At 41.8% G+C, this 21211-nt stretch overlaps 1 protein-coding gene across 2 annotated transcripts in view; it reads right to left on the bottom strand.

The window, feature by feature from the left end:
- The window catches only part of LOC136325026 (3beta-hydroxysteroid dehydrogenase dhs-16-like), a 42033-nt gene extending 21971 nt beyond the window's left edge, over positions 1-20062 (bottom strand). For both annotated transcript variants that reach the window (XM_066258712.1, XM_066258713.1), the window contains exons 1-4: positions 19989-20062; positions 19316-19646; positions 5765-5843; positions 3670-3712 (exon numbers count right to left, since the gene is read on the bottom strand). In XM_066258712.1, the coding sequence (XP_066114809.1) occupies positions 3670-3712; positions 5765-5843; positions 19316-19628 (435 nt within the window). In that variant the 5' untranslated portion in view covers positions 19629-19646; positions 19989-20062. The remainder of the gene's footprint in view (positions 1-3669; positions 3713-5764; positions 5844-19315; positions 19647-19988) is intronic.
- Between the last annotated feature and the right edge of the window lie 1149 nt (positions 20063-21211).

The raw sequence follows: 21211 nt of genomic DNA on the forward strand, positions 1-21211 counted from the left end.
AGGATATAATCAATACTAAACACAGTTAAAGAGTAAATTAGCAAATTTAAAAATACTTCTGAGGAATTCACCTAGTATGTAATGCAGAAAAATAAAGTAATATTTTCATAAAAGAAAAATTAACAGACATGTAAGATACACTCAGAAGAGTTGTAGACGAATTAAGGGAAGGTAATAAAGATAATTGAGAATTTACAGAATTTAAAAAAGACAAGAATCCTCATATGAACAGTACACCCTGAGTACTCACGAAGATAAAGATTAAGTGATGCTTTAGTGAAACTGAAGAATATTAAGGATAAAAATTAAAATTCTAGAGCCACTAGAATAAAATAAAACTTAATTTAGTAAGGAGTAACAATCAGATCAACCGCTAATTTCTCAATGGCTACAAGAGATGAAAATAATACCGCAATTACAAGATGTATGCTGTACTTTCTATGGGAAGTATAAAAGAAGAATAAAAAGGAAGGATAAAAGAATGCATAACTACCAAAGTTATAGAAGAGGAAAAGAAATTTTAAAAATAGCTCAATCCAAGAAAGGCAAGAAAATTGAGAAATTACAGACAGAACAGGTGGCATATTCAGAAAGTGCTTTTAAAAGAAGGTAGATTAAAAAAGAATGTAGATTTGAGCCCAGATATGTTAGCAATTACATTAAAAGTAAATGATTTAATGTTTCATTTAAAAGAAAAAGATTGTTAAAACTGGCTGAAAAATCGAAAACCAATCTATTTACAGGAGACACATCTCAAACAAAAAGACACAGAAAGATTGCAAGATAAGGAAGAGCAAAGATATACCATTCAAACACTAACCCTCCAAAAAACTAACATTGCTAGATTAGCTCCTTCCGCCACTTGGTATCCACTGACTAAGGCCCCGGAGTCAGACACCCAAGGCCAGGGAACGTGAGGGTCTGATCCTTGGAGTAGTTTGCGATCAGGGCCTGCAACACTAGCAGACAGGCCGTGGCAGGAAGAGCTCCGCTCACTTCCAGTGCCCAACTCATGGAGTAACGCGATAACCACTGAGGAATGAACATGCAGAGGCCCGTGTTAGAGGGCGTGGCCATCAGCCCACTGGCTGGCGGCAATGCGGGGAGGTGTGTGTGTGTGTGTGTGTGTGTGTGTGTGTGTGTGTCTGTCGTCAGCAGCAACGTGGGGAGCACAGCTCAAGTATTGAGTTGATACTTCCCTCTCCCCCCTCTCTATAAAATCAATAAATAAACATTTTTTACAAGAAATTTTATATATTCTTTTGTTGAAATCCTCATGGATCAATTGATGCTTCAAGAAATAACAAGTAATAATTTGTTTCTTGAGCTCATTAAATTGTCTATCAGTATTTTCTCACAACTCATTGAGTTTTTTTAGAACTTCAATTTTGAATTCTCTGTCATTCACCTCCAAGTTTTCATGTAATTGAGATTATTTCTGGGGATTTTTCATTATTTATCTGAACTACATCTCTGTCTTGTGTATCTATGATGTATGATTTCTTCTTCCTTTATGGTATTTGAGAGTGATGTTAAGAACCCTTACAAGGAACAATTTTTTCCAGTAGGTGGCGCTGTGCTACAAGTTTTAGCTCTGAAATTCCTCTGCACACCTTCTATAGTGATGTAGGCAGGGCTGCAGTCGTGTTGGTGGGTGGAGTGTTGCGGGGCTTTACAGTTTCAGCTTTACAGCTTCATGCTGCCTTTATGGCTTTAGTAGTGGCGGTTTCAGGTCTCCAGTCATTCTCCATGTCTCAGCAGAGCAGGGGATCAGACTGGAGCAGTTCCACCTCTCAAAAGAAAAAGTAGTTCCAGAGAGTCAGTTGTGCGGAGCCCACCACTGCCCCTCCTCGTATTCTGTGGGCGATACGAGGGAGGGGGGATCTGGGAGGGTTGGGGGGGTGCACTTTTGTTTTTCCTGACATTGCATGGAGCGCAGGCTGCCGGTAGAGTGCCTTTTGCAGTGAGTGGTTTGAGCTCAGTGCGTCTAGTGGGCGCAGTGCCTTGTGGGCCATTCTCCATGGGCTGAGCACCTACTGATGGAGCATGCTCCTCACGCATGAGCCGGACCCTGTGGGCCCAGCACACATTGATGAAATGTGCACCTCTCTGCAAAAGCCAAGCACTTTGGGCCCAGTGTGCAATGATCCAGAGAGTGCTACAGGCTGGGCTCAGGCCCTCTGCCAGCTGATCACAAGCCAAGTGATGTGGTCAGTTCTCCGTAACCCTGCATCTGGTTGTGCCCATCTTATTTCAGCTCTTTCCACCCTGCCCCTCAGTCTCTCCACCCTCCTGGTTCAAAATAAAACTCCCTCCTTGAGTCCAGCAAGGAGAGAGAAAAATTCAGTTCTCCACTTTCTCTCCTGTCTAGATTCCACTGCGAAAGCATTTTATCTTCTGGCCCCCTTTTCAACCTGTCCCACCTCAGTCCATTCCTTGTGTGGATCTGTTAGGCGTGGCTGTGAACTCAGCTGGAGTTCCTTTACTGCATTATAGTTGTTCAATTTATTGAAATTTTAAGGGAAGAGATCAGAAGTATCTCTCATGCTGTTGTTTCTCTGATGTCCAATAACAAGTAATAACAAAGATAACGATGACTGACCAGATCCCAAACTATGAAGGAAATTTAACAGGAGGAAAAGTCTATGTCTGTGTTCTCCAACTCTATTTTTCTTCTTTACCCTCTTATTTTTTAATTACCTCAACTATTACAACTCTGCAAAGTCTTTTTTTTTTTTTTTTTTTGTATTTTTCCGAAGCTGGAAACGAGGAGAGACAGGCAGACAGACTCCCGCATGTGCCCGACCGGGATCCACCCGGCACGCCCACCAGGGGGCGACGCTCTGCCCACCAGGGGGTGATGCTCTGCCCCTCCGGGCGTCACTCTGTCGCGACCAGAGCCACTCCAGCGCCTGGGGCAGAGGCCAAGGAGCCATCCCCAGCGCCCCGGCCATCTTTGCTCCAATGGAGCCTTGGCTGCAGGAGGGGAAGAGAGAGACAGAGAGGAAGGAGAGGGGGAGGGGTGGAGAAGCAGATGGGCACCTCTCCTGTGTGCCCTGGCCGGGAATCAAACCTGGGACCCCTTGCATGCCAGGCTGATGCTCTACCACTGGGCCAACCGGCCAGGGCCCTCTGCAAGATCTTAGCCACAGTTCTCACTTATATATATATATCCAATATAAAACAAATTATCCAAAGTAAAACAAATTATTTGCCCTGACTAGATAGCTCAGTTGGTTGAAGCATCATCCTGATAGGCCAAGGTTGACAGTTCAATTCCTAGTCAGGGCAAATACAAAAAGCAACCAATGAATGCATAAATGAACAGAATGATAAAATGATGTTTCTCTCTCTTCTCTCTAAAATCAATGAATAATTTTTTAATTTAAAAAATAAAACAAATTATAAGTCTAATTTTGACCTTGGAATGCATCCTCATTTTTTACACTGTGTTGGTGCAAAAGAAACACTAAGGTGCAAAATGAGACTAGGGTAACTGGGATAACTGCAAGAACACTACCCCAAACATGACCTGAAGACCACACAAGAATACTTAATGACAATAAATCAGGTGACATCTAGGCATCTACATGTGAACCTATTCAATCTAGATACAAATCCTGGGGTTCCATCACTTATTGCCTGCCTGACCTTGGGAATGTTACTTACCGTATTTTTTGCTCCATAAGATGCACATGACCGTAAAACACACCTACGGTTTTAAGGAGAAAAATAAGAAAAAATAATTCTGAACCAAATGGTGTGTTAAAATATTTAATGAAATACTGTATTTTTCACTCCATACGACACACGGGCATTTTCCCCTTTATTTTTTGGGGAGGGAAAGTGTGTCTTATGGAGTGAAAAATATGGTAATTCTCTGAAACCTCAGTTTCCTCATCAATAAAATGGAAATACAAACAATAATTTTGTAAAAACTCTTAACAGACCTCTACTTTATCAACTTATGGAAACACAGTTTGTCAATCCCTCCATAAGTCACTCTCTGATGCACAGGACAGGTTGATCACTTGCCCCGGTAGAGTCTTCTAAGCCGACCACTTTCTTACTATATCCCCATACTTTTGTTCTCACCAAATGAGCTGGATGCTTAACAAGCACCAGCTGTTTGTTCCCAAACCAGTTTATGCCAAATGAACGTGTCACTGTAATTATTTAATTTAAGATTATGTAAACTGATTAATATGAGTGCAAAAAGGGATGTTTCTCTGAAATTCTGTTGAGAAGTTCAAAAAGATTCAAAGGCTAATTATTTTTTAAAAGTTATTATGGAATTAGGTGTGTGTAAAAGCTTTAAAATAATAAAGAAAAAAGCATAAAACCATAGAAGAATTTTATTTAACATACTGAAAATGCCTTTTTTTTTTTTCATTTTTCCGAAGCTGGAAACGGGGAGGCAGTCAGACTCCCACATGCGCCCGACGGGGATCCACCCGGCATGTCCACCAGGGGGCGATGTTCTGCCCCTCTGGGGCGTCGCTCTGTTGCATCCAGAGCCATTCTAGCGCCTGGGGCAGAGGCCACAGAGCCATCCCCAGCGCCCGGGCCATCTTTGCTCCAATGGAGCCTCGGCTTTGGGAGGGGAAGAGAGAGACAGAGAGGAAGGAGGGGGGGAGGAGTGGAGAAGCAGATGGGCGCCTCTCCTGTGTGCCCTGGCCGGGAATCGAACCCGGGACTCCCGCCCTGGCCGGGAATCGAACCCGGGACTCCCGCACGCCAGGCCGACGCTCTACCGCTGAGCCAACTGGCCAGGGCCTGAAAATGCCTTTTAATTCTCTCTTCTATAGGAAAGGGCTATGACCCTGGCTGGTTAGCTCAGTCGGTTAAAAACATCGTCCCAAAACGACAAGGTTGTGGGTTCAATATCCAGTCAGGGCACACATGGAAGGCAACCAAAAACTGCACAGCTGAGTGGAACAACAAATGAATACTTCCCTCCTCTCTCCCCTCTCTCCCCATGTCTTCTCTCTCCCATCCTCTCTTTGTCTTTAAAAATCAATTAAAAATAAAAAAGCCCTGGCTGGATAGTTGGTTGGCTGGAGCCTTGTCCCAGAGCAAGGAGGTTGCTGGTTCCATTCTCCAGTCAGGACACATACAGGAGCAGCTCAATGTTCCTGTCTCTCTCTCCCTGCCTCTTTCTCTCAACAAAAGATACTATATTAGGATACTTAACAGATAATGTCTCATGGGTGTGGATTATGCTAAAAAGACAATCCAGAATTTAAGGACCTATCCACAAAGAAAAACCTTAATCCTATAAGGGGGAGAAAATGGTGAAAGAATGTGTATCCAAGTTAAAATTTAAAATATGTATCTTTTTTTTTTATTCCCTGCTTACCAGGGAATCTTTTCAACTACCTACTCAACATTGTATATAAGATCTTCATATGACTGCCGCAAAAATTTATAGAAATATTGTAAAAACTAAATAAAGTGTTGTAAGTATAGTGCTTGGCACTTAGTAATATTCAATTAAAAACCTCTGTTTCACTTTAAAGGTTTTGTTACTACCCTGATAGTCCACTGCTCTAAGAATACACATAGAAAAGTAAAAGGTGCATAATGTCCTACTTATTGTTATTTTTGTGTTCATGTACATTATACTCCATACATTATTAGCCATATAACTTCTGTGCTGGTCATCAAAAAAGTGAAGAGAGCCAATACTCCAAAGAACCCCAGGAGAGTGTAGTCACCCAGGGTTACACTCAACTATAAGGGAACATTACAGTAACGCACTGACCTGTCCGTACCAGCTGACAGGAACACAGGGAAAATGAATGAGGTGCTGGTGTAGTACCAGTGGAGGGAGCAGGAGCTCTCTGAAAAGAGAACAGATGTGGGAAAAAGTTAAGGATCCAAACTGAGGAGAGTAACTAGAAGATACTGGCAGAGACCAGAGAGAGAAGCAATGCAGAAACTGAAAATTGTTTTCTAGGCAACAAACCTGTAAACACAAGAGCTGACAGGTAAAGTAAGATCTGGTGATACAACCTCTTGCACAGAACTGTTGAACACTAGCACAGATAATAAATGCTTTTCCAAATTACTTTAAATGAAATCATATTTTTAAATTTTCATGCAACTTTGACATTACAGTTAATTTTTACTCTTCATGGAAAACTGTTACATAAAGAAATGCACTCTAAAATTAGAACAATGAAGGACCTTTTTCACCTATTAAGTTGGTGGTGGGCAAAGTAACTAATACCCAATCTAACAAGGATACAGTGAAATAGCGCTAATAGTACCATCCTTTTGAGAAACAATTTTTAATAAAATTTTTTTATCTACTGGCCCTGGCTGGTTGGCTCAGTGGTAGAGCATCAGTCTGGTGTATGGATGTCCTGGGTTTGATTCCCAGCCAGGGCACACAGGAGAGGTACCTATCTGCTTCTCCACCCCTCTCGCTCTTGCTTCTCTGTCTCTCTGTTTCTCTCTGTCTCTCTCTCTCTCTTTCTCTCTCTTCCCTTCCCCTCCTGCAGCTGTGGCTCCATTGGAGCGAGTTGGCCCCAGGCACTGAGGATGGCTCCATGGCCTCCACCTCAGGTGCTAAAATATGGCTTTGGTTGCAAGGGAGCAAAGGTCCCAGATGTGCAGAGCATTGCCCCCTAGGGGCTTGCCAGGTAGATCCTGGTCGGAGCACGTGTAGGAGTCTGTCTTTGCTTTCCCTCCTCTCACTAAAACAAAACAAAAAAAAAACAAAACTAAACAAAATTATCCATTGAGTTAGAGAGGAAGAGAGAGAGAGAGAGAAAGAGAAACATTGATCTGTTCCTATATGTGCTCTGACCAGGGATTGAACCAGCAACCTCTGCTTTTCAGTAAAATGCTCTAACCAACCAAACAAGCTATCTGGTCAGGGCTGAGAAACAATTTAACCAAGTGCTTCAAGACTAATCAAATCTCGTATGCTTTGGCTTAGTATCACACATCTGGCAATCTGCCCTAAGAAATAACTAAAAATACAAAGAACTCTATATGCTCAAACGTGTTTTCTGCAATATTCCTTATAAAATAAAAAATTATGATGGTGACAGAGAACATACTTTAATACAATGTTAAGTTTTTTAAAAAGCAGCAAACAAAATTGACCATATACTATAACGAAATAAAACTTCATATGGAAAAGGCTGTAAAAAACCCTCCAAAATGGTGGCCATATTAGAGTGGTGGATTCAAAATATGATTTTCTAACTGTCTAACCTTTTTAAAATGTTTTTTACTTTTAGAAATAAAACAAATTATATTTTAAAATATTCATCTCAAAAGATTACATACTGTATGATTTCATTCATACAACATTCTCAAAATGACAAAACTAGTAGTGGGGTATGTGAAAACACAGAGGTAACAAACACTAAGAAGTTCTTGATAGTGGAAGTTCAGGTATCTTGATTGTGGCCTGACCAGATGGTAGCACAGTGGATAGAGGGTCTGCCTGGGACACAGATGACCCAGGTTTGAAACCCAGAGGCCGCTGGCTTGAGTGCATGCTCATTTAGCTTGAGCAGAGGGTTACTGGCTTGAGCATGGGATCATAGACGTGACCCCATGGTCACCAGCTTGAGCCCAAAGGTCGCTGGCTTGAGCAAGGGGTCACTCACTCGGCTGTAGCCCCCCAGTCAAGGCACATATGAGGAAGCAATCAATGAACAACTAAGGTGCTCCAGTGGAGAATTGATGCTTCTCTTCTCTCTCCCTTCCTGTCTGTCTGTCCTTATCTGTCTCTTGCTCTGTCTCTGTCTCACTAAAAAAAAAAAAGCACATCTTGATTGTGGTAGTAATTACACAAAACTATACATGGAATAAAATTTCACAGAACTATACAGCCACACTCACAGAAATGCAGGTTAAAAAAAGTTATATATATATATATATATATATATATATATATATATATATATGGTCTAATTAACAGTAATGTACCAATATCAATTTCCTGGATCTCATACTGTATGGTTGCTACATAAGATATCACCACTGGGAAAACTGAGTGAAGAAGATATAGGACTGTACTATTTTTGCAACATCCTGGATCTCAATATCAAAACAAAAACCAAAAATAAAATGTGCTTGCATGTGTAATATTAAGCTCTCTTTTGAGGGGTGGGAGATAAGGGAATTCAAAATCAGCCATGTAATATATTATAACTTCCAAAGGCACCACTACCAACTAACTATTCATAAAACTCTATTAGAAGCAAATGGTAGTCTTTAGATTGAATGTAATTTATGTACTTGTCAGGTTTTAATAAAAACCTTTAATTTAATATCAGTCAATTTTCAGAATATGTTTAACTGAATAGTTTTGAATCCCAAACCCTATACTTATATACAGGGGGTACTCAGGGTGTGACACAATTCCGTTCCTATGACAGTGATGTAACCCGAATTTTGGTGTAAGTTGAAACACACCCTAGCCTAAGTCACAGTTGTAAAATTATAGTCTAGATTATAAAAACACAATTAAGTGACAGAAAAAGGAAAAGGTCATAAATATACTGTACTGTACATTGTATTGTGTATTGTTCTGCCATATATACAGTGATGGGTACACAATGCAATGTATAGATCATGTGTCATGGAGATGTAGACCTGAAACCTATGTGATCCTATGGACCAATGTCACCCAATTAAATTTTAATTTTAATTAAAAAATCAAAACAAAAGGAAAAATAGACAAATGACCAATGATCACTCCTTAAAAAATTTAGAATACTTCCCAAAACTTGGTGTTTGAAACTGAAACAATGAGAAGATTGTTTCGAAGATTCCAAGATGGTGACAGAGTAGGTGGATGTTCCAACTGCCACCTTACTGGACCAAATTGGATTACAACTTAATTTAAGAACAATCATCTTGAAAAACCAACTTTGGACTAAACGAAGAGCAGTCTATAACCAAGGATCACCGAAGAAGCCACATCAACACTGGTAAGAAGGGTGCAGATACAGAAAGGGCTGCCCTTCTTTCTGGAGTGAGATGCAGCTGAGGGTCCGGAGGGACTCTCACTGCGTGGACGGTTGCCCTGAGAAGTGTGGGTCTTCAGCCCCAGGCCCTGAGCCCCAGCCTAGAGCTCCAGAGCCTAGAAGAGGCAACCACACAGCATTTGGAGGTGAAAAGAGCTGAGTTTCTGTCTGCGAGAAAGACATAGAGCTCTCAGAGAAGCGGCTCCATCTTAAAGGGAGTAAAAATAGTTAACTCGAGACTAAGAGACATTGATAAGAGTGTGGTGGTTACAGGGCAGGGGAGAGAGGGAAAGGGAAAGGGGGAGGGGCACAAAAAAAACCTAGATAGAAGGTGACAGAGGACAATCTGACTTTGGGTGATGGGTATGCAACATAAGTGAATGACAAGATAACCTGGACATGTTATCTTTGAATATATGTATCCTGATTTATTGATGTTGCCCCATTAAAAAAATAAAATTATTAAGAAAAATCAGAAACTAGAAAGGGAGGCTGTATGATTCACAATTCTTTGAAGATTTCAGCTAACTCAATATATGGGAAATTACAACCATATACCAGGTGCTGTGAACCATTGTCTTCCCAATCAATTCAATTAAAAAAAATACAAGTTTTGAAAAGGAAAAAAAAAATAGTTAACTCGTTCACAGCCACTTACCCGGGGCTCTGGTGAAGGGAGAGCTGAGAAGACTAGAGCTGCATGAAGAGAGTAACATTGGAGGCCCAGGGAGAGACACTGGGATAGCCACTCAAACCCCTGTGCTGAGTCATTCTCCAATACTGCAGTTGCCATCTTTCTTCAGTGGAGTAGTCCCCTCTGAGCAGCATCAGCCTGGGGAAAAGCAACTTCTACACCCTTGGGAGTCTCTCCTACCTCATTCATAGTGATGGGTCAGGAGGTGCGTTAGTAACTCACTTTTCTGGTGTTGAGGCTAAAGCTTTCCCCCATGTGCTCCTGACTCTAAGACTGGTGCTTCCACCTCACAGGAGACTCAGTGGAAACTATCTGAGAGAGCCAGCAGACCACACCTCTGGGTCCCAGAGGCCACACCCACTGGACTTCTGGGGCCACACCCTACTGAGGTCTGTGAAAAAAAGTCTGAACAGACTGACACCTAGGGCTGAGGGGTGGAGCCACACCCACCATCCTTCCTAATCCCTGAATTGCTGCAGGCTTTAGATTCTACCAGAGGTTTTTTCAGTGATGGAACCCAACAAGCAGACAGAGGCTGCAGGAGGAGGGATTCAGGGAACCTTGCCCTTTTAAGCGAACCTTCCCTCAGGCTCAAAGTGGGTAAAAGCCAGCCTAGGTGTGCAGCTGGTATTTCCATGTGCACCTGGCCCAGGAGAGGCAGCCACAAACTCTGTATTGCTTGTAGCTCCAAGAAGGTTGTTGAGGGCCAGTCACAGGCAGTGTCTCCCATTGGTCTGCGTGGGTTTCTGCCAGGGAGGCCCAGGGCTGACACATCCAGGGGCCAGCTGTGGAAAGCATCAGTTCAGAACTAACAACCCTTGCTAGAGTAGTATCCTAAGAAAGGGTTCCTCACATCTGGCTCAGCTGAGGCAAGTTTCACTCTCTGTGATCAGCACTGGCACAGTGTTGAGAGTGCATGTGCATTGGATAGGTTGGAGCTTCACAATCAGCTGTCCTGGGTGCTGGATGACCTGCCTTGCTGGGCTAGATTCCACAGGGGGAAGGGAGAGAGTCTTGGAGCATGAATATTTAATGTGTGGGTCCCTGTGAGCCTATTGTTGGATTTGGTTGAAGGGCTTAGTCACCTTCTGGGGGGGGCACATTCAGCCCCAGGAGAGGACTCTCTCAGTTTTCCTCCCTGAGACCAGGGTCTCATCAGCTGTAAGAACTTCTACAGAGGGGACTGTTGGCCACACTCAATCTGTACCTGCTGCTCAACTTGTTGGGGAGAAATAAAATTTGAGTATCCAGTAGTGGCTGAGGGATTAGGCTCCAAGGTAGGGGCCACTTTCCCCATACCGAGCTACTCACCAAGCAACACCTGAAATAGGGGGTCCCACTAATGTTGTATTCACAACCTCAGCTTCCTTAACCCACCAAGTGTGCAACCTATAGAGAGAGGGGTTGGATGGGTGAGGCCAGTCTGAGCCGACACTACAGTCTTTCTACAGAAGGCTCTGTGAGAAAACCAAGCAGCTGCAAGAGGAGGAAGAGCAGCTGAAAAGTGAAGAAAAATCTTACAGAGCTAGGGGCTTTTACAAAGCTGTTGTCATCTGTAAGCAGGAGGAAGCTGGTCCTTATATACAGTTTGGCACCTCCCACACTACGCAGGCACAGAAAATGCAGACACAAACAGCGAAAAGTGCAATAGCTGCAGACAGGTAGCCCACAGTGGGTTACAAACAACAGCTGATGCCAACCCAAGAAAATCTAGAGCCAACACAACTGGTAGTGAGTGGCAGAGAAAAATAACCCTAGACTCAGCTAACTACACAAGCAGCACACCCAAAGGAGGAATCCAGCAGCCACCAGACACTGTGGAGAATAAATACACCCAACAGGACAGACACTGCACAGAGTGTAATACACATGATCAATATTGACCCTTACAGCCAGCCAGCCTGAAGGGATAACCGTACCCACAAAAAGACCAACTGCATTCAGTACTCACATACAACAAGGGGGAAAATGGTACCCTCAAGAGGCAGTCCTAGAACAAGAAATACAGGTGGCTTGGAAGTCAGTATCACCGAGCCCATCTTCCTCATAAAGACACAAGGAAAATTTCAAAGTCAGAGAGTGCTACCTAATACACAGACAAAATGGGCAGACAGAGAAATATGACCCAAATAAATAAATAAATAAATAAGAGAAATCCCCAGAAAAAAACTCAATAAATTAAAGTAACCAAATTACAAGATGCAGAGTTTAAAATAATGATTTTTAGGATACTCAAGGATCTTAGAGCAACAATGGATGGACATAATGAGCACCTAAATAAAAAGATAACAAGCATCAAAAAGAACATTGAAATCATAAAAAAAGAACCAGTCATAAATGACAAATACAATATCAGAAATGAAGACTGCACTGGAAGGAATCAACAGCAGTCTGAAGGAAGCAGAGGATTGAATCAGTGATTTAGAGGACAAGATAAATGAAAGCACAGAAGCAGAGCTGCATAAAGAAAAGAGGCTCAAAAGGACTGAGGAAACTCTAAGAGGCCTCTGTGACAACATGAAAGAAACAACATCCACATCATAGTGGTTCCTGAAGAAGAGAACGAACAAGGGATAGAGAACCTATTTGAAGAAATCATAGCTGAAAATTTCCTTAAACTGATGAAGGAAAAAGTCACAAAAGTTCAAGAAGCACAGAGAGTCCCATTAAAGAGAAACCCAAGGAGGCTTACACCAAGACACATCATGATTAATGTGCCAAAGTTAAGAGACAAAGAAAGAATACTACTAAAAGCTGCAAGAGAAAAGCAGTTAATTACCTACAGAGGAGCCCCCATAAGGATGATATCTAACTTCTCAACAGAAACACTCAAGGCCAGAAGGGATTAGTAAGAAATATTCAAAGTGATGTAAAACAAGAACCTACAACCAAGATGTTTTTTACCCAGCAAAGGTATCATTTAATATTCAAGGAGAGGCCTGACCTCCTTGAATAAAGCCTCAACCTGGAAATGCTGAGGTTGCCGGTTCAAAGCCCTGGGCTTGCCTGGTCAAGGCACATATGGGAGTTGATGCTTCCTGCTCCTCCCCCCTTCTCTCTCTCTCTCTCTCTCTCTCTCTCTCTCTCCCCCCTCTCTATAATGAATAATATTCAAGGAGAGCCTGACCAGGTGGTGGCGCAGTGGACAGAGTGTTGGACTGGGATCCCGAGGACCCAGGTTTGAGACCCCGAGGTTGCCAGCTTGAGCGTGAGCTCATCTGGTTTGAGAAAAAAAAAAAATTCTCACCAGCTTAGACCCAAGGTCGCTGGCTGAAACAAGGGGTTACTTGGTCTGCTGAAGGCCAGTGGTCAAGGCACATATGAGAAAGCAATCAATGAACAACTAAGGTGTTGCAACAAAAAACTGATGATTGATGCTTCTCATCTCTCTCCATTCCTGTCTGTCTGTCCCTATCTATCCCTCTCTCTGACTTTCTCTCTCTGTCTCTGTAAAGAAAAAAATAAAATAAAATAAAATTCAAGGAGAAATAAAAATCATCCCAGACCAAAAAAAAAAAAAAAAAAAAAAAGACTCAAGGAATTCATTACAACCAGACCAATGCTGCAAGAAATGTTAAGAGGCCTGCTGTAAAAAGAGCAAAGGGAAAAAAAGATCTAGAAAAAGAAGATTGTAGATTTAAAGAATAAAATAAGCAATATTTGTGCAATAAATAAGCAATAAAATATGCAATAAATAAGCACATATCAATAATAACCTTAAATGTAAATGGATTAAATGATCTAATCAAAAGACACAGGGTAGCTGCATGGATAAGAACCTGTAAATATGCTGTCTACAAGAACCCCACATCAAAACAAAAGATACACATAGACTGAAAGTGAAGCAATGGGAAAAAATTCTTTCATGCAAATGGAAATGAAAAAAAAAAGCTGGGGTAACAATACTTATATCTGACAAAATAGACTTTAAAAGAAAGGCTATAGTAGGGGATAAAGAAGGTCACTACATAATGATAAAGGGAGCAATTCAACAGGAGGATATAACCATTGTAAATATTTATGCACCTAATATAGGAGCACCTAAGTATATAAAGCAGATTTTGATGGACATAAAGGGCAAGATAAACAGCAATACTATATAATAGTAGGGGATTTTAATACCCTACTAACATCAATGGATAGGTCCTCCAGACAGAAAACTAACAAACAATGGCTCAAATGACACACTTGATCAACTGGATTTAATAGATATCTTCAGAACCTTTCACCCCAAAGCAGCACAATATACATTCTTTTCAAGTCTCTAGGATAGACCACATGTTAGGACACAATACAAATCTCAATAAATTTAAGAAGATTGAAATCATATCAAGTATCTTTTTTGATCAAATGGTATGAAACTAGAAATCAACTACAATAGAAAAACTGAAAAACATTCAAACATTTGGAAGCTAAATAGCATGTTATTAAATAACGAATGGGTTAACAACAAGATCAAGGAAGAAATCAAAACTTTCCTTGAAACAAATAAAAATTAACATATAACAACTCAAATTTTATGGGACACAGCAAAGCAGTCCCAAGAGGGAAGTTCATAGCATTACAGACATATCTTAAGAAGCAAGAAAAAGCTCAAAAAACAACTTCACTTTGCATCTTAAAGAACTAGAAAAAGAACAACAAATAAAGCCCAAAGGAAGTAGAAGGAAGGAAATAATAAAGATCAGAAAGGAAATAAATGACATAGAGGCTAAAAAAAAATACAAAAGATCAATAAAACCTAGAACTGGTTCTTTGAAAGGGTAAACAAAATTGAGACTCATCAAGAAAAAAAGAGAGAGGACTCAAATAAATAAAATTAGGAATGAAAATGGAGAAGTAACACCTGACAATGCAGAAATAAAAGGATTGTAAGACAATACTATGAAGATCTATATATGTTTCCAACCTAGGTGAAATAGATAAATTCCTAGAAACATACAATCTTCCAAAACTCAATCTGGAAGAATCAGAAAACATAAATAGACCAATTACAACAAATGAAATTGAAACGGTTACCAAAAAACCCTCAACAAACAAAAGCCCTGGACCACATGGCTTCACAGGTGAATTTTACCAAATACTCAAAGAAGAACTAACACCTATCCTTCTCAAGCTATTTCAAAAAATTCAAGAGGAGGGAAGACTTCCAAGCTCCTTTTATGAGACAAGCATTATCCTCATTCCAAAACCAAGTAAAGACACTACAAAGAAAGAAAACTATAGGCCAATATCCCTGATGAACATAGATGCTAAAATTCTCAACAAAATATTAGCAAACTGGATCCAGCAATACATTAAAAATGTTGTACATCATGACCAAGGGGGATTTATTCTGGAGAGGCAAGGCTGGTACAATATTCACAAATTAATCAATGTGATACATCACATAAACAAAAGGAAGGATAAAAATCACATGATTATATTAATAGATGCAGAAAAAGCATTTGATAAAATCCAGTTCCCATTTATGATCAAAACTCTCAGCAAAGTAGGAATACAGGGAACATACCTCAACATGATAAAGGCCATCTATGACAAACCCACAGCCAACATCATACTCAATGAGCAAAAATTAAAAGTAATCCCCTTAAGCACAAGAAAAAGACAGGGGTGCTTCCTTTCACTACTCTTATTCAACATAGTTCTGGAAGTCCTAGCCACAGCAATCAGACAAGAAGAAGAAATAAAAGGCATCCAAATTGGAAAAGAAGTAAAATTACACCGGGGAACAATTTTTTTTTCATTTTCTGTTGCATGAAGTTTTAGAACTGTTTCTATATATTTCTGCATTGCTGATTCCAAATATAAAATTCATTTTTTGGTGCATGCTCTAGTTTTTATGAAATTTTAATTTCTTTTTGTTACAATTAATGACATGCATTGGTTTTTAAATTGGAGTTAAAAGGCAACGACTCTTGGATTGAACATAACCACAGGCAATTAATGTTTTACAAACATCACTTTTACATAATTGTAGTTGTTTTTAAATGTAAGAAATTATTATCTGATAAAAAATACCCTCTTATTTTGTTTTAAGATTGAATCATGGCTTCTTCAAGTAGGCACAAATGTAAGAATAGTCCTAAACCCTTCTGTTATATATGTGGCTGTTACACACTTCAACATCAAAGGTGCAATATTTCATCATTTGTGACATGGGCATATATTGCCTATTTTCAAGTTCCCCTTGGTGATCAAGACAAGAATTGGGGTCCTCATATTGTGTGTCATAATTGTGAAAAAATGCTTCGTGACTGGACAAAAGGAAAACACAAAGGAATGCCTTTTGGTATTCCCGTGGTTTGGCATGAACCTAAGGACCACAGCAGTGACTGTTATTTCTGTCTGATCCATACAAAGGACATCGGCAAGAAAAAAACAGCATATGGTCGCATATCCTAATATTCCTTCAGCAATACGACCTATCCCACACTCTGAGACACTCCCGGTTCCAGTTTTTAATGGTTTTATTTCTTCTAAGGACAAAGAAAGTGAACATGGTGATTGAGTGTATTTTGATAAGATGCATGAGGAAGTGGTTGTAGAATCTAAAGGGTCTTCTTCTGATGCCAAGCAGTCATTAACCCCTCAGCAGTTTAGCCAACCCAAATTGCATGACATAGTAAGAGATTTGGGCCTATCAAAGAAAGCAGCTGAGTTATTAGCCTCCAGGCTTCAAGAAAAGAATGTACTTCACCGGTCAGCTAAAGTATCCCATTTCAGGAAGCGTGAACAAATTTTTGTGGACTTTTTTTCTGAAGACAAACACTGTTTACTGTCATGATATCAGTATTCTTCTCAGCCAGCTAGGTGTTACCACTTACAGTCCAACAGAATGGTGACTATTTCTTGACAGCTCTAAACAGAGTCTGAAATGTGTTCTCCTACACAACGGTAATGTTTATGCAGCGGTGCCAATTGGTTATTCAACTCATCTGTGAGAAGATTATAATGACATAAAAATTGTCCTCGACTTTCTGAAGTATGAGGAGCATAACTGGATCATTTGATCATTTGTGTGGATCTTAAAATGGTAAATTTCCTGCTAGGACAACAGAGAGTTTTCACGAAGTATCCTTGCTTTCTGTGTTTGTGGGACAGCCAAGCTTGGGAGAAGCACTGGACACAGAAGGAGTGGCTGAAACATGAAGCTCTGGAAGTAGGGATGCAAAATGTTGTGAATGAACCTGTAGTTAATCGAGACAGGATCATTTTCCCCCCACTTCACATCAAACTTGGCTTAATGAAGCAGTTTGTTCAGGCTTTGAATAGAGAAAGTGAATGCTTTCAACATATTATTTCTGCTTTTCCTGCCTTGTCTTTCGAGAAGATAAAAGCAGGTGTTTTTGATGGACCTCAAATTCGAACCCTCATACATGACGAAGAATTTGGCAGGAAGATGAATAAGGAGGAGAAAGCAGCATGGCAGTCTTTTGTGGCAGCTACAAAAACTTCCTTGGCAAAAAAAAGCAGAAAACTATGAACTTCTGGTTCAAAGGATGCTGTTGGCTTTCCACGACATTGGATATAACATGAGTGTTAAGATTCACTTCCTGACCTTGATAAGTTTCCCGAAAATCTTGTAGCTGTTAGTGATGAGCAGACTACTGCTGGAGCATCAAACGAGATTGTCCTCAACAAGTACACAAACGCAAGAGCTACAAATGCAAATTTTTGCCTGAATAGAATTTAAATAAGTTTTGGGCAAATTTTATGATTAAAATAAGTGTTTTAATATGTTCTATTTCAAAATTGTAGACAAATTCTGATGCAATCATCTTTTAGTGTATTAGTATATTTACTGCATTATATAAGTTGTTATATTTTCACAAAGATGATGCCCAAGAAGACATTCTACTTCATTATGTTAAACTAAATGTTGAAAATTTTACAATAAGATGAAAACCTAAAATCTTGAATTGCAAAAAACTGTAGCTTATAGAGAAAAACTAATGTCAGATTTGAGATCAGCACATTTGAATTAGGTAAGAACAAGTATTTTTGTGGATGCAAAAAAATTTTTGTTCCCCAGTGAGAGAAAAGCAAATTAAAACCACAATGAGATATCACCTCATATCTGTCAGAAGAGCTATCATCAAAACATGCAAACTACAAATGGAGGTGAGGGTGTGGAGAAAAGGGAACCCTTGTGCGCCATTGATGACATTCCAACTTGTTGTACCCACTGTGAAAAACAGTACGGAGGTTCATAAATATATTAAACATAGAACTACCATGTGGCCCAGAAATCCCACTGATGAGTATTTATCCAGAGATACAAAATACTAACTAAAAAAGATATATGCTTCCCTATGTTCATTGCAGCATTATTTACAGTAGCCAAGACATGGAAGCAACCTAAGTGTCCATCAACAGACAACTGGATAAAAAAGTATTGAATAGTATAGACACACACACACACACACAATGAAGTCTTACTCAGCCATAAAAAAGAATGAAATCTTAACCATTTTTAACAACGTGGATGGACCTAAAGGGTATCATATAAGCTGAGCGAAATAAGTCACATAGAGAAAGACAAATACCATATGATTTCACTTATACGTGGAATGTAAATGAACAAGCAAAACAGAAACAAACTCAGTTACAGAAAACAAACTGACAGTTTCCAGGTGGGAGGTGCATGGGGGACTGAGTGGGAAAGGTGAAGGGACTAAGAAGTACAAGTGGCGCCCTGGCCAGATAGCTCAGTTGGTTAGAGGGTTGTCCTGAGTGCAGAGGTGGCCAGTTCGATCCCTGGTCAGGAAACATACAGGAACAGATCAATGTCCCTGTCTCTCCCTTCCTCTCTCTCTAAAGTCATAAATAAAAATTTAAAGATTTTTTAAATTTAAGATTTTGAAGAAAAATAATTCTGTTGTATAATTGCTCATCTATTAATACAAAAAATAGGATACAAACTATGGGCAAAAAATAATACCATATAGGTCAAATGTTAACAGCAGTTATCTCTAGGTTGTGAGATGTGGGGTGAGTTTTCTCTATCCCTGAGCTTTCTGTGTTTTCCACATTGATCATGTTTTACATTTCTACTTAGAGAAATGATATTGATAATTTTTTTATTTTCTCTCAATATGACAGGCACAGCACAGTAAAAGAAAGAGAGAGAGGACATGAACATGCATCAGTTTTCTGACCGTCCTGACATCTCAGTGTCGTCACCTGAAAATGGGTGATCTTAACTCCTGGGTGGACGAGTATGAGTCACAAACAAGAACAGGTCAACGTGCTGAGAGCAGGAGTTCGGCTCCAGCACTGTCCCCCAGCCCCCAAGTAAGCCTCAGAAAGGGAGCCCCGTTCCCCTCCAGGCACTCAGCCTCTAGACATCCAGAACCTCTGCTGAGAGGTGGGGATCCATGGACAAGAATTCTGCAAGGACAAATTCTCTCAGCACAAACTCTCCCCAAACTACAGGGCTGCGATCAAGGTCAGGAAGAGGGCAGCAGTAAAGAGAAGAGGCTTGGCTGGCAGGCTGGGTGAGGTGAAGAAGGCAAATATGACTTCAGGTCCCAGAAAACACATTGGGAATCTTCCCCAAGTAGCAGACTATGGGTCTTCCTGTCACTGGGAGAGAAGAAACAGACTTGAGAAATCTGTGTGGTACCTTTGTCCCCGGTGTGTTCCTTCACCCACTTGGTGGCCGCAGCAATGCTGTCTGTCTTGGTGACATCCAGGATCACTGTCTCCAGCCTGTCTGACGTCTGGCCCCTGAGCTGCTCAGCCCCCTTCTCTGTCAGACATGCAGCCAGCACCCTCAAGCCTCGCAGGTCCAGCTGCCTAGCCAGCAGGTTCCCGAAGCCTGAGTCACAGCCCGTGATGAAGACATACTTGTCTCGGAGGTGGCTCACCACCTGCCTTTCCCGGTACCAGCGCAGGAGGTAGTACAGGCCCACGAGAGTCACCAGGTACAGCCACATGGCTTTGCAGGGGACAGGCTGGCAGGCAAGAGTGAAACAAGGATGTGGCCAGTGTTCAGTTAGGGGATCCAAGAGCACACAGATAAGAGTCATTGCACCAACCTCCAGGCTTGCTGTTCATCTTGATTAGTATTATTTGTTCTTGCCCCAACTAGTATGAACTCTGGTACACTTACACTATTGCTCATAGAAGACAGTGCATTTTCCAGAGAACCCCTTGACCTGAGGACAGTTTTCCTGACCACCTTCTCCTGGTTCTCCCACTCCTCCCTCTCTCCCTCCACCCACCTCTCCCCCATTAACCTTCCCTAAAGGAACCCCCTCTGGCCATGATCTCATGGTCCAGAACTGTCTTCTTACCTTTAACCTGCTCAAGCCTGGAACCCTTGTCACCCAGACCTACTGGAGAGTGTCACAAAGAGGACACTCTTTGAATCAAGACACACGTGAGTTCAATATCCAGCTCTGCTCCACCTACCGTGTGACCTCGGCAGCTGCGTGGACTCTGAGCCTGGGTTCTTCTCATTTGGCTCAGCCTAGAATTCATTCCTGAAAATACTAAGCTCTGTTTAGAAAAGTATTATACATCCCAGTTTTGAAAGAAAAGGCATATAAGATTCCCCTGTGATGTAGAAAGTCTCACGGGCAGGAAGGTCTTCTAGAGGCAGCGGGGGGGAGGAGGTGTCTGACTGACCTCCGAGGCGGAGACGAGAAGGGCGCAGGGCAGCTCACGCCGTGGAACCCCTCCTGGTACCTCGGAGGGTGGAGGGAAGGGACTTAACAAAATGCGGCCCTCATAGTTGTCACCCTCTCACTCCATGAAGATGCCCTGTCCCCAGCCCTGGGTGCCCGTTTACATGGCTCTCTGCCCTCCTGTATCAGGCTGTCCCCTGCCAGCCACACAGGCAGAATCCAGACCCAGACCCAGACCGCAAAGGCAGAAAGGGCCGACTTGAACAGGGACTGAGGACTGGTCCTTAAATTCATCATCAGGAAGGGCCGTAAACCCCAGCAACTGGTAAGGCCTCAGCTCAGTCTGAATGAGTGTGATGCTGGGAGGTGGACGGAGCTGCCCACTCAGGACAAAAAAGAAAGGACAAGAGTCGGAGCCCAGAACAGCTGTCCCTGAGGGGACTCAGGGTGAGGTGGGGGAAACCATTTCAGAGAAGTGGGTGGAATAGCGGGTGGAATCTAGCAGCCGAGCTGGTCAGGGGCAGTAGAAGCCAGTTGCAAGCTGAGTGTCTCCCTCACTGTCCACATTTATCACATCTCTGGCTGGTGAGTAGGAAATGGCGGAGGCACGGGGAGAGGGAAGGAGAGATTTCCTTGCAGAAATCAGAGAGCCGCCCGTGGGACAACCCTAGCAGGCGGGTAGACAGAGAGGAGCACGAATTCAGCCTTTAGTTCTAACCCTTGTCTGCAGGGAGCTTAGAGTACAGTCCTGGGAGCGGAGGCCCCTCAAGGTGAGAGGCGGCGGCAGCGGCATGGCCCCTGCTGGCCCTGCAGAAGCCAGCCTGTCCCTGCTTCCTAGGTGACTGCCAGCCCCACCGGCAACACCTTCCCAAAGTGGGTAGGAGGAAGGC

The sequence above is a fragment of the Saccopteryx bilineata genome, chromosome 2 (assembly GCF_036850765.1).
Source record: "Saccopteryx bilineata isolate mSacBil1 chromosome 2, mSacBil1_pri_phased_curated, whole genome shotgun sequence".
Lineage (NCBI taxonomy): Eukaryota > Metazoa > Chordata > Mammalia > Chiroptera > Emballonuridae > Saccopteryx > Saccopteryx bilineata.